General features: G+C 39.7%; 1 protein-coding gene across 1 annotated transcript in view; it reads right to left on the bottom strand.

The window, feature by feature from the left end:
* Positions 1-13,175, bottom strand: part of LOC121962000 (phosphofurin acidic cluster sorting protein 1-like) — a 66,976-nt gene that overhangs the window by 6,368 nt on the left and 47,433 nt on the right. The window contains exons 5-14 of the mRNA XM_042512161.1: positions 12,136-12,280; positions 11,962-12,053; positions 9,880-9,957; positions 7,805-7,864; positions 5,871-6,031; positions 4,431-4,524; positions 1,921-2,004; positions 1,483-1,607; positions 487-622; positions 65-169 (exon numbers count right to left, since the gene is read on the bottom strand). Of these exons, the coding sequence (XP_042368095.1) occupies positions 65-169; positions 487-622; positions 1,483-1,607; positions 1,921-2,004; positions 4,431-4,524; positions 5,871-6,031; positions 7,805-7,864; positions 9,880-9,957; positions 11,962-12,053; positions 12,136-12,280 (1,080 nt within the window). The remainder of the gene's footprint in view (positions 1-64; positions 170-486; positions 623-1,482; positions 1,608-1,920; positions 2,005-4,430; positions 4,525-5,870; positions 6,032-7,804; positions 7,865-9,879; positions 9,958-11,961; positions 12,054-12,135; positions 12,281-13,175) is intronic.

Genomic DNA, 13,175 nt, shown 5'->3' with positions numbered 1-13,175 from the left:
ACACACACACACACACACACACACACACACACACACACACACACACACACACACACACACTTACCTGCCCCTGCCAGTCTGTGCCGTTGACTAAGATTAGACTCTCTGGGAGCGCAGAGTCCGACAACAAAATCTGGTTCAGCTGGTCGTACACTGCCTTCCTCAGGAGCTACACACACACACACACACACACACACACACACACACACACACATGATGAGTATATAAACTCCCCTACAGCAACACATTTACTCTTCAGATGACTCATCAGCACATACATAATTCATTTCTGAGCTCCAGGCGAGTCATAGATTATCAGGGCACATTTGTGTTCTTTACTTCGGGAGAAGACAGAAAGGGAGCGAGTCGAGGAGGACGCAGAACAAAGTGTAAATCCCTCTGTCGGAATACTGCAACACGATGATTTGTGTTTGTATGTAAGGCTGAAATGAAGCTGATGAAATCCTGGAAAGGATGCTGATTTACCGGCGTGCTGTGTCCCAGCTCTGGGGATCTCTCCGAGTCGGAGCTGTTGGTGCGTTCGCTCAAAGGTTTGGACAGCTGTCTCTCTTTCATGGGGGTGCTGATGCGCTTCTGTCTGGGCGTGTGGCCTCCGTCCAACCTGGCGCGGAGAAAACGCAGGATGGTAAGGTTAAAAAACAAGCAAAAATGACATTGAGGATCTCCAAAATTAGGGGTCGACAGATTATCAGCCTGGGCCGATATTTGGCATTTTGCTGGTTATCTGTATCAGCATTTTATTTTAATGATCGCCGATAAAATGAATTCATTAAAAAGTGCTAAGAAAGTGTCAGCATGGGAAGATTTTTTACTTCACAACAACTTTATTCATTTTTATTTAAATTTTCACTTTATAAAAAACTTGCTGGGAACTTCCTGTATATGATGTTGAGCGTTTCAGTTTTGATTTACATTTGCCAAAGGCATTCAAACAAAGTTTTATGTTGGAGTTTGTTATATTCCAAATTCTTAATATTGGCGGAAGGATTTTCAATTTTATTGTAAATGCATATCAGTTCTAAATATTGGTTATTGGTCTCATTAACTACTTATTATCAGTATCGGCTCTAAAAAACAGTATCAGTCGTCAGTCGTATCAGTCGTGATCCATGACCCTGAGGAGGTCCTAGAAGTCACTGCGAGACCTGCCGAATTATTGTTTGATAGTTTAAGTTGGGTTTTTTTTTCTTCAAGTGTCTGAAATACATATTAACACAAACACAACATAATATTAGCATTTTTTTTTTTTTATCAAATTGGGCTGTTCTTAAAAAAAAAACCAAACAAACCAAAAACATTTCTAGTGCATAACACTGACAACGGGGTTATTGATATGGTTACTATTTTTTTTTCAATGCATGAAATTAAACTCAATAAAAACTTGGATAACAAAATCAAATCAAATTATATATTTTTTCTGTAATTTTATATTTTTTTCTGTTATATTTGGTGATTGATTACCTTGGCGATGGCATGGCCTGGGTTTCGCTTTTGCTGCTCTTTAGAGGTGTGCGGGGTTGTTTCTCTGCCACTGACACCATGATGCAGGGGCCCACCTCAGCAAACAGCTCCTGATCTGTGAGCTCCTACACACACACACACACACACACACACACACACACAATGACAGACTGTCAGTGTCAGAAATAGGAGATGCTGGCAATCCTAAAGCCATCTTCTCCGACACTTCATCGCTTATTTTCTTTTGCCCTTTCTTCTGTTCTCTGCGTCTCTCTCAATCTGTCTCACTTACAGCGCAGATGGCAGCGAATCCCCCCTCGGAGTCATATTAACAAAGACACACCATTAATTCTCTCTCCTTCACACACACACACACACACACACACACACACACACACACACACACACACACATGCAAACACACTATGAGAGTCATACCAGTGTGTCGGTCTCAGACAGGGCCTCCTCCAGGTTGCGGCTGCGTGAGAGTTTCATCCTCTCTAGAGGAGGCTGTTCCCCCTGCTGGGAAGACGAGGTAAGACAGTCAGTCTACAGGCTTTAAGATATTTCCTAAAAAACCAAACAGTGTAACGACTCATTCAAAATCAATCTCTCTTAATCATCGCTTATGATCCACTTAAAGGTGTATTTTTCTGCCCGAGACTTTGCGTTCTGCCTCTGTATATTTTCATTTCTTAATCTGCTGTTAAGGGTGTTTGTAAGCGTGCAGCCCCGTGTCAAAAACAGCACACAGGTGAAGGTGGTACTCTGTCGAAAGGTAGTAACAAGGTGATCATTAGCAGCAATCATCCAAGAGGAAGCTACAATTATCTCGGAAACAGCCTGAGAAAATGCAAATATGGTGAGGCAAAACGTGAAGTCGCAAGTTTTTTCCGAAACAATATGAATTTGACTTTCACTTTCACTGGTAAGCACTTAACGGTAGGATGGGAATAAATAGTAACCAAAAGGCAACCTCCAGGGCTGAAAAATGAATTTAACGCTTCATTTTCAAAAACTGCAGTTCATCTAACGGCCACTAAAGGCTGGCTCCAAAAATTGGTCAATCCCCATAGATCCCCATGTCAAAATGCCTACCTTTACAGCAACATGTTTACAACCTGGTACAAAACAGTTTTGGTCTCTATAGCTAATTTCAACATCCGTGACAACTGTACGGGGAGCGAATTTTTATATATCTCGTTCATGATTTATTAAGGCTTAATTAAGGACATGGCTGCTTTCAGTGACAGGCTGAAAGACATCATCACAGTCTGTAGCCCGCCATCAAAATTATTTACTAAAATAAAAGCAGACTTTTCCATTAAAAGAACATCTTTTTAGTGAGTGTGCAGCGGACACTCATCATAACACTAAAAGGCTTATTTCAGTGTTACTATGAAAGGAAGAACTGCAGCTGTTTGAATGCAGTCGAGACATCGAGTGAAATCCATTCAGCTCGGCGAGATTAAACACACTTTTTATTGAGCAGATGGCGACCGTCAAAGAGCTATTGGATTTCTGCTCCATTAAGGAATCGTTTCTGAAATTGTATATTTGCAAACTGGCTCCCTGCTGGGCGATTTTCTTCACTGGCTTTAGACTCGGGATGTTTACCTCATCAATGCAGAGTGGCATGTTGTTTTGGAGCTTATGCTGCTTCAATTTATGGTGTATTGTTACACTATTTTATGTTACTGCGTGCTATTTAGTGTCCTGCATTATTATGCCACATGTAAACTCTGGGTGAAATCAGTATTAGCTTCATGCTATGTGAATAAAGTTTACTGTGTATTTATTTTGACAACTTTCATAATAAATGGAGAGGATTTCTAAACCACAGCGTGAGGCCTGATATTACAGCAACAACTGCCATCATGAATAAAGTGTTTGAATAATTTGAACAAAATGTAAAAATAAAACCACAGAGAAAAAGCAATAAAAAGCAATCTGATCAAAACAAAATTAATTGGAGGCTAAAACAGCAAAAAAAAGAACATTTAAAGGGGCAAACTTTGGGATTTTTTTTACCTGGATGCTTTTTTTCTTGTATTTAAGTGATGAATGGGAACAACAATTTTTGAATTGGTCCATTATAACCACTTGGGGCAGTTATACACCATCGATTCACTTCCACTAAAGGTGTTTTTTTGTCACTGACGGGCTCAGATTGTTATTTTAAGTGTCTGACAACATTATGGACAGATCCCTACAAAGACAGACATTTAAATTAAAGAATAGGATCATTTTTGTTTAACCAGAAATAGCCCCAAATTCGCTATCACCAAACCCACTCTACTCACAGTAGACAGAAACAAAATAAAACTCACATTAACCGTCTTAATTCGTCTTTCTGCTCTTCCAACAATCACCAACTCTGGTTTGGTTGAAATAAAACTTTAATTCACCCAGTTAGATGTTAAAATATCCTGCCTCTTCACACATTAAAATGCCTGTTTATATAAAAGCTGTAACTCAAAAAAGTCACAAAAATATGGGAAAATAGGGTCAAGGTTGAAAAATGCCACTTTTTCCCCTTTAAACTCACCTTTTTAGTTAATAATCTCTAAAAATAAAGCTCTATCTATTTGTACCTGCTCATCATAGTTTGTATGTTAACAGGTCGTGATCATTTATTCCTTCTCAGATCGCTTAATTTAACAATACTTTTTAAAGGCCTCTTTGGGTGTCAGAGAGAGTTATATGTAGTCAGAGGTGGATATTGCACCTGTAACACATGCCTTTTGCAGACAGTTTAAATGAGGTCTTGTCTGAAGACAGACGCCCTTCAGGGACAATAAAGATTTACAGCTCTTGGTGAGATGGAGAGAAAAAAAAACAAACGGTTCAGGTTTCCTTGAGCGCCACATGAACGCCCCACAGCTCATATCAGTGAAACTCCTGCTGATGCTGCAGCTGCTGCTTCCTCGTGGATCTGAATTACTCACCGGGCTGAAAGTGTCTCGGCCCAAGCTGCCTTTGCTGTTCAGGCTGCCGATCTCCGTCTGAGAGCTGGACTGGGACATTCCCTCAAAGAACGGCCTGAACACACGGAAACAGATACATAAGACAACAAATTGTGCCCTTTGTAGTAGACCTTTTTCACAGCACTTTAACAGTGATAGTAGGAAAAGCAAAGGTGTTACTAATGGTATTAACAGTGACTCAGCTATGTTTGAGCATCCCAATAAGCTGTGATTATTTTATTTTATTGTATTTTATTTTTAATTTTAGTTTTTTAATTTTTTAAATGTCTTAATTTTTTAATTTAATTTATTTATTTTAAAAATATGATCTGTGGCAAAAGATAATCTTCACAAATGAACACCACTTTCAGGATTTCTGAAACCTAAACGCAGTCGTTTTATTCCAGTGAGTCATGAGCGTGATTTGTGTTGGGTTGCAGGAGCCACTTCCAATGCAGTCCTCTAATTTACACTCATTTTTCTGACTGTGACATATCAAAATCTCTTTCGTGAGAAGGGGCCTATTATCTTTTTTAGAACAAACCTGTACTTGTACATTTGTTACCCAAAAGGAGATAAAACCCAAACAGAACTATGACAGGGAGAAAAACATCTTATCAGTATTTTATGAGCCTATTTAATTTATTTATATCGCTCCTTAGCTTTTAAGCTTTTATAACACCACATTATAACACCATCAAATAGGTCTATTTTGAGTAATTCATCATATTTTGAGGCAAAATTGAGGCTGAGGTCACAAGAGAGAACAAAAAATAAGTTTCACAGAGCCACATAAAAATACTTTCTCTGCTACTCTGACTGTTTGAAATAAGTTATTGACCTCCTAAGAACAAAGTGTGAATATATTCTAGTTTCTTTACTAATATCTTTTGTTTGTGGACAAAACATGACATTGGAGGATGTCATCTTGGGACATTTTTAATCATTTTCTGACATTTCAGAAACTATAAAACTAATGGATTAATTGGGAAAATAATCAACACATTAATCAACAATGAAAATAGTCATCAGCTTCAGCCTTAGAGGTACCCTTGGCTGTGAATTTATGGTTGACGAATTATAATTTTACTTTAGGAAACAGACTGTCTTTCCTAAAGGTATGCTTTAAAAAATTTTTGAACTTCCTTTAAAAAATTTTATTTTTATTTTGAAATTTGATTTACTTTTACATTTTAATGGATTCAAAGTTAAATGACCCAATTCTGGTTTGTGTAAACCTCAAATAAACTTCAATGAGCTGTTTTCACCAACAGAGGGAGCTCTAAAAAAGTCGAAGGAGGGCAGTGAGTCTTATCAGCGTCAAACCTGCAGCACCAAAGTGTTTGCAGGTGAAGCCTTAGATGTGTCCGGACAGGTGTGTGTGTGGTGTATTTTGTTTCTGATGAGTGACATTGCTGCTACCTTAGTTTAGGTTTGGGTGTGCTAAGGATGCTGTCGGTCTCTTCCATCTCCGGCCCGCTGTCGCTCGGGTTGTACATCTCCAGACTGTCGTAGAGCTCGTCCAGGTCCTCCTCCACCTCCTGGATCTGCTCCCTGGACACGTGCTCCAGGCCGAAACCAACCTGGACGAGACACAAAGGAGACAAATGACCAACAGACACATGCACAGAGTAAAAGCTTTGATTAGTTCTGTTTACACCTATAGAAGCTATAAAACGTGTCAGGAATCTGCAGCCCCGAGCTGCAATAACCTCCCTGCAGAAGAGAGATAAGTTGATCCCAACAGTGATACTAACTCGTTTTTCCTGTTGACATTAAAATGTACCCACGAGGCTCTGCAAGATTTCGAAGATGCCGAAAAGTTTAAGTGAGATGTTTACATGCCACAGTGACATGCTTTACATCAGCTCAGCCTGGATTCTCATAATCAGAGTCCATGTTTAACCAAGAGACAGCAGCCTAGTTATGGCAAAATATACCGTCCTAAAACTGGTTTAAAATGTCTTATTTGTACATGTAAACACTGGCCGATACACGCATTAGTAGAAACACTAAAGATTTAAAACCTGTGTCAGAAAGTGATGAATTGTAGAGGCACAAGCTCATTAACATGTAAGAAATAGCATAAAATCAATATATGGTTGGTTTTTATGAATGTTTTTATGGTGGTCGACAAGGGCAAATGCGCTCTAACTAAGAATATTTCTAACTGATTTTATTTCCCCAACAGAGGCTGAAACTTAGACTAAACTAAGAGCTAATTGTAATATTTTATTTCTGATTTATAGCTACAGATTTACGTAGCTCTTCCCTAGAAGCCCGAAGAACTTCTGCTGTGTTGACTCAATATGCTGTGTTTTTTATGTTGCATTTGTTTTCAGTGTTTGTGTGATTTTGACTTTGTCTTTTTCTTCTTTTTTTTTTTTTTTGGCATTTGTTGTAGATTTCTGCAATGCATTTCCGTCCCTGCATTTGTTTTGGATTTTCACATGTTTTTGATTTGGCATCATTTATGAGCTTCAGCATGTTTCGTTTTTGAATTTACATCGTTTCTGTATTTGCAGCGTATTTGCTGTTAATGTATTTGTTTTGGATTTCTTTAGCAAGTTTTTATATATGCAGCATGTTTCTGTTGTTGTATTTGTTTTGTATTTTCATATGACGTATGAAACTGCCCTACGTTTCTCCTACCACCTTGCATTTTCACATAAAAAGGTTTCATTTTGGAAAGTGCATGTTACTTTGAGTTTTTTCTTTTGCTCTTATATAAAGCAGGATAAAACCAATTAATAGAAATAAAACAGATGCGACAGGAGAGGTCAAGAAGCTAAAGACCTATAGTATAATGGACCTTCTCTCATCTTTACTCCTTAAAGAAAGAGAACAAAAATACTTAACTCATAAATACAACATGTTACTGCAAAATACAAAGACAATACATGACAGTAAGAAACGCACAGAATGATGATGAAAAATCCTCAAGAAACCCACAAAAACAGATATACAGGCTGAAAAAAGCTAAGGTTAAGAAAGACAAACACTAGAAAAGCAACCACAAAAATGCAACAATGTTCAGACAAGAGACACACATGCAAACACACACGGATGCAGGAGTGTGAGCAGCGCGAGATCAAACACGCACATGTTGATGGACTCACTCCAGGAGCGCACAAACACATGAAACACATTTCTGTTCTATTTTAATCAACAATGTTTAGCGTTTCAGCTGCATCTCAGCTGTTCTGCCACATCTCTCCCACACGCACCTCTCTGAGTCTTCAAAGCCAAAACTGAAATACATGTCAGCAGCAACACCTCTGAAGCAAACACACACTCCGAGCCTCGTGCATGAAGTTCATGTGCGATTTCAGGAGGACAGTAGCCGGAGCACTCACCTCATCTGTGACTTTAAACCTCTTCAGCAAGGCCACAAACTTCTGCTTGATGTTGGGTTGCTGCGGAGAGAGGACGACATCAGGAGATGGATATTTCTCAGGGAAGAGATGAACGGCGCAGAAAGAGATGACAGGAGCTTTTCATGCTTGATGACTCAAAACAGCAGCGGTTAATGGAAACACCAGCAGGACATATTTCTGAATGTCACGTAAAGCAAGCGTGTTATCTGTGCAGATATTTCTCTCTGTCGCGTCACGTGTTATTAAACTGGAATCTGTGGGTTTATTGAGGTTGTCAAGTCGACGCCTCTCATGGCAGATGTTTTTCTGAATAACAACAAAGGGCTGTTTATTTATTGAACAAGCCGAGATATTTTGAAAGGAAGGTAGAGTGCATGTAGAGTTTATTAATAGTGAATCAGCAGCTCTGGGTTTTCTTCAAATGTGCTTTTGAAGTTTGAACAAGACTGGAAAATATGACGGCTGGCGAGACTGTATTGTTCTATAAAAGGCAGTGGATCTTCAGCTGCTTGAATTATTTTTGGCCCACACTTTTTCAGACTTTTTTAAAACACAGCAATAACTGATTTTTCATCACTTGTTGACAGGGGGAAAAAAGTTGGGAAATTTTTAAGAATAAAATAATAAAAACTGACACATTCTTCATTTAAAAAAGGTAAAGAGAAAACTGAAAAGATATGAGCTCCTGAATATACATGAGTCCCATGTATATTCAATGATTAAAAAATTGAATTAAATAAAACTACAGTCTCAGTTGTTTTATTCTTTTAAAATCTAATTTTTAATCTATTTTTAATAATAATAATAATAAATGAATGATAATGTAAGAAAATAATTCCAAAAAAATACCAAAAAAGTACAATTTATGTAATTAAAACAAATAAAAATTTAATGAAAAAACTAAGTAATTATGTGACTATAGCTCAGACATTTTTATGCTTATGTAGCTCATGTAATTTCAAATCTTTATGTTTATTTAACATATTTGCAAACTGTGATGAAAAGCATCTTCTTATAGGAGGAAACCCAACGATATTTGGATGCGTGGAAACACACAAGTTGAAACAGTAACACTCAAAAATCTGAGTGTTTTGGCTTTGAGCAAAGTTTTCATCAGCAACATAAGTGGATGTTTAAGCGGCTGTAGAGAGCTGTTGAATTTTGGAAGTCGGGGGTCGACTTCATGCTGTACTCGGGGGATGTAAATGAATCTGTGTGTGTGTGTGTGTGTGTGTACAGTGCAGGGCAGAGGGACTGTTGTAATGAATTTTGAGTGTGTGCTTATGTTCAACATGCGTGTGTCCTTCAGCTCAAGCTGTGCTGAAATTATGGTTATTTTGTGTGTATGTGTGTGTGTGTGTGCCTGTGTGTCCGTGTGTGTACATGTATAAGTGTATTTGTATTGTCCACAGGTGGTGGTGTTGGGGACAATCTCACTGAGACCTCCACATGAGTGCTTCATTAATAACCTGCTGAGACAATCTCCTGCTGCCACACACACACACACACACACACACACACACACACACACACACACACTGCTTTTCTTCAGTTAAATTGCAGGTCCATTGTCATTTTTTTGTGTTGCAGACAATTTTGTGAGTTAATCTGTGTTCCTGCTGAGTGTTTGAGTGTTTGTGCATGTATGTATGTGTGTGTGTGTGTGTGTGCGCGCGTGTCCATGCATCCCAGGAAGCAGTAAATGTTATTGCGGGGGCTTGTGGTGACTCAGTGTTTTCCTCCCCTGAAAATTGGCCTGAATTACATGTATCAAAAATGGGAGGGAAAATATGGATTTATAGAAAAACTAACAAGCAGAGGGAGAGAGGAGAGCGGGAGAGAGGGAGAGAGGAGCAGATAAGGCAGAGAGGTTGAATGAGGTGGGGCAAGAGGCAGAGGGGGAGGAAGAGGGAGTCCAGTCGAATCAAATTTATTTGAAAGGGCTTTTTCACGAAGCAGGTTTGTCGCAAATTGCTCCACAGACAAAACAAGCAGGTAGAGACAGGAAACCAGAGAAACAGCAGGAGGGAGGGAGGATGAGGTGTTTTTCTTACTCTGGTGATGGCGGCATTGGAAGGGAGCTTGCGCCTCGGCTTCTTCTTCCTCACTTCCTCTTCTTCGTCATATAGATACTAAAAAAAGAGGGTAGAGAAATAAGGGAAAGAAGGGAGAGAAAAAAGTGCGGAGAAATAGGAGAGTTTAATTACAACTTGGGTTTTAAAGGATAAAGCTGGCAAATATTCTACATTTTTCTCAAGGTCAACAAATCCTGTTAAAACAACAAAAACAAGAAAAAACTGATCCAAATACCAAGCAAAGTCTGTGAGCGTCCTTTATTGCACTTGGTGACACGGGCACTGTTTTTTTTTTATAGTAATCCATTTAACAAACAGTCCGCTGTCGGGGTGCTGCAAGATAAACACTAGTGCAAATGTAGTTTATTAATCCAAACTTAAAATAATCCCCAACAAATTTACTCTTGATGGATTAATGTTCGATAAAATCTTCAGTGCCCAGCTGTTTTGAGAAATTACTACATATTACTGTATACAGTAAATGTTTTTGAGCCAAACGGACAGGTCAGGGAAGTAAGACTAAGACTAAGGTACAGTTAGTGTTGATCTTTTTTGTTAGATTTGTTAATAACAAAAAAAAGCCTTATCTTTTAACTTGATTCGGGTCGTTGTTTCTATCAGTTATGATAACATTGTACTGCCGAGGTCTGGGATCAAGGTGACACGGCAACAACAAAATCAAACAGGGCAAAAAACACAAGCAGTCAGATGATTCGGCAGGTTATAAATGAGCCGACTGTTTATTCAGATTATCTGACCCACTTTATGTTAAAGTCGCAGCCAGCTCGCTGCCCATTTATGCACTGATGACCTTCTTGATGAATACACCAAACCTGTTACTGCTATGATCTCTCTTCATTTAATCTTTAAAAAAATAATTAACCTCAACATTGTTGTCATATTCACATCAGCTGTGTATGTTTGTGTGAGTGTGTTTGTATAAATGTTAAGCGTACAGAGACTCTCCGGGTGATGTGACCTTTAAATTAACTAAAGTTGAAGTGGAAGTTAAACCAAAACCGAATGCCTAAAATGCCAGTAAGAAAACTGTGTGTTTAAATTTGTTTGACTAACGTGTGTGTGTGTGCCTGACCTCATGCTTCTTTAGCAGTCTAACTTCTTTTTAGCAATGTTGCCATGGTTCCAGATTTCAGCAATTAAGTTGATGACTATAATGTTATTATGGCCAGAACTACCAAAAAAAAAACCTAATTAGAAACCAGTCGTGACCAATTTGCTTTTTTCTCCTTTATTCTTTCACGTCTCACTGCTCCAGTCCTGCAGTGGCTTCCCCTCGCCCCTGTACCATCACCTCCCCTCCCTCCTCTTCCTCCTCTCAGCTTCCTTCCATTCTTCCTTTCAGCCTTTTCAATCCAGCCTCCAAATCCTTGTTGCTCCCTTCTTATCGCTCTCTGCTGTCTGTTTGCTCCTTTCAAGCTCTCCTCCAATCTCCTCGCACCGATGGGCGCCGATTCCCCTCGCAAACCCCGAGCACCGTCGCCCCCCCACTCTCTCTCATAAGCCGAGAGACAGAAAAGGTGACACAGTAAAAAAAAAAAAAAACACAAGCTTTCTATCTGTTTGTGAACTCATCCCCTCGTCATTCAACCTCTGTGGCACGAACAGATTGAGGTGGCAGTGGAGTGGCTAAAAATGGAGACCCTCATCACTTCAAATGAACGCAGCTTTACTGGTTCAAGGGAGATTTTTTTTCAATCTTATTAACTTATTTCACACGTATGCGGTGAAAATACCAGCCCAGACCAACAGCACGAACAAAAACATTGATGAGTTGAGTTATAATTTACTGCTGACCCAGAACTGTTCTGATCAGAGTGGACATACACGGCCAAAATACTTGTCCTTGTTACATGCTGGTATATGTGGATGTTAATAAATATGGAAATTTGTGGAAAGTGTGGGTATTAAACCTGATGTTATATGTTTTTATACTATCGGAAACCCCAAGCACCGTCACCCTCTCTCTCTATCTTAAACTGTGCATCACAGGACGCATTATGGACAAAAGTGACATCTTTGTTTACACTTATTCAAACACACCTGTCCATGAATGGGGTCATCGCTGCCTTCCTGTTCTGAGGAGTAGCTCTCTTCCTCCTCTTCGGAGTAGTTGTCGATGTCTGGAGAGCGATCTGAAGAGACAGAGGACATTTAAGGAGAGGAGGACAAACATAGACAGACAGAGAGAGACATGTGGTGGGTTGATGTGCTTACCAGACATCTTTACTTTGGGTCCCTCGTGGTCGATGGGCTGGCTGGACAGGGAGTAGACTCTGATCTCCGCGACGGGCACCGAGGCGTCCTTCAGCTGGCTGTGGAGCCCCAGGACCTGAGCGCCCTCGCTTGGGTGCTGCATCACCTGGACAAGGAAGAAAAAGACAAAGTTGCACTGAATGAAGACAGCCTTCAGCTTCTACAAAAAGCACAAGAGATGATGCTGTGTTCTTCCCATGATGCTTTGATGGGGACAAACACAGGTCATAATTTAAATACCATCAGAGGAAGAGACAGACAACAGAGACTGACATGAAAGAAATACTGAGACGGGTTAGACGGTGAGAGAAGAAGGACAGACGTGAAGCAGATGTTAGGAGGAAGATGATAATGGAGCGAGGAGAAAACAGGAGGCTGGAGAAGATAAACAAAAATAGCAGTGAGGGATTAACAAAATCAGAAGCTGTCACCAATGACAACGCAGAAAACATGTGAGGCATAAAAAAAGCTCATTTCTCCGTGCGGCAAAAAGCAGCATCACGTCTCCTCTGTGTGTTTGTGTGTGTGTGTGTGTTTGTGCATCTAAGTGAGTGACATCCAGCCTCTCTCAGCAGTCTGGTCACACTCGGAGAGTTAATGAAGTCTGAGCAGCTTATTATGGAGACAGCCAGAGCCACACATTAAAGAACGGCGTTGCTGCTGTACATCTATTCACTTGGCAGAGGTTCAGCTAACCTGCATCAGATGCTTCGAATGCAGCCATAGCTCTCTGAAGCGTCTCCCAGCTGCTTATTTTAACTATTTTCCAATCAGACAATTATGTAAATCTTACAAGGCAAAAAAAAAAAAAAAATCACAAAAATGCAAAATACATATTCAGTGAGAAACATTGGTGCATTTGTCAATTTTCCCCCAAAAGAACTAAACCGGCTGCAGGTTCATCTTCTCAAACTCTGCCGCTGCTTTTTAAAACCCATTAAAAGGAGCCCACAGAGTTAAACTGCTGCGCTGACTAATGTAAGGCACTTTGCTCAACAACC

This window comes from Plectropomus leopardus, chromosome 23 (genome assembly GCF_008729295.1).
Source record: "Plectropomus leopardus isolate mb chromosome 23, YSFRI_Pleo_2.0, whole genome shotgun sequence".
Taxonomy (NCBI): domain Eukaryota; kingdom Metazoa; phylum Chordata; class Actinopteri; order Perciformes; family Serranidae; genus Plectropomus; species Plectropomus leopardus.
Note: the sequence above shows the minus strand (reverse complement) of the source record. Positions and strands in the feature narration are given on the sequence as shown.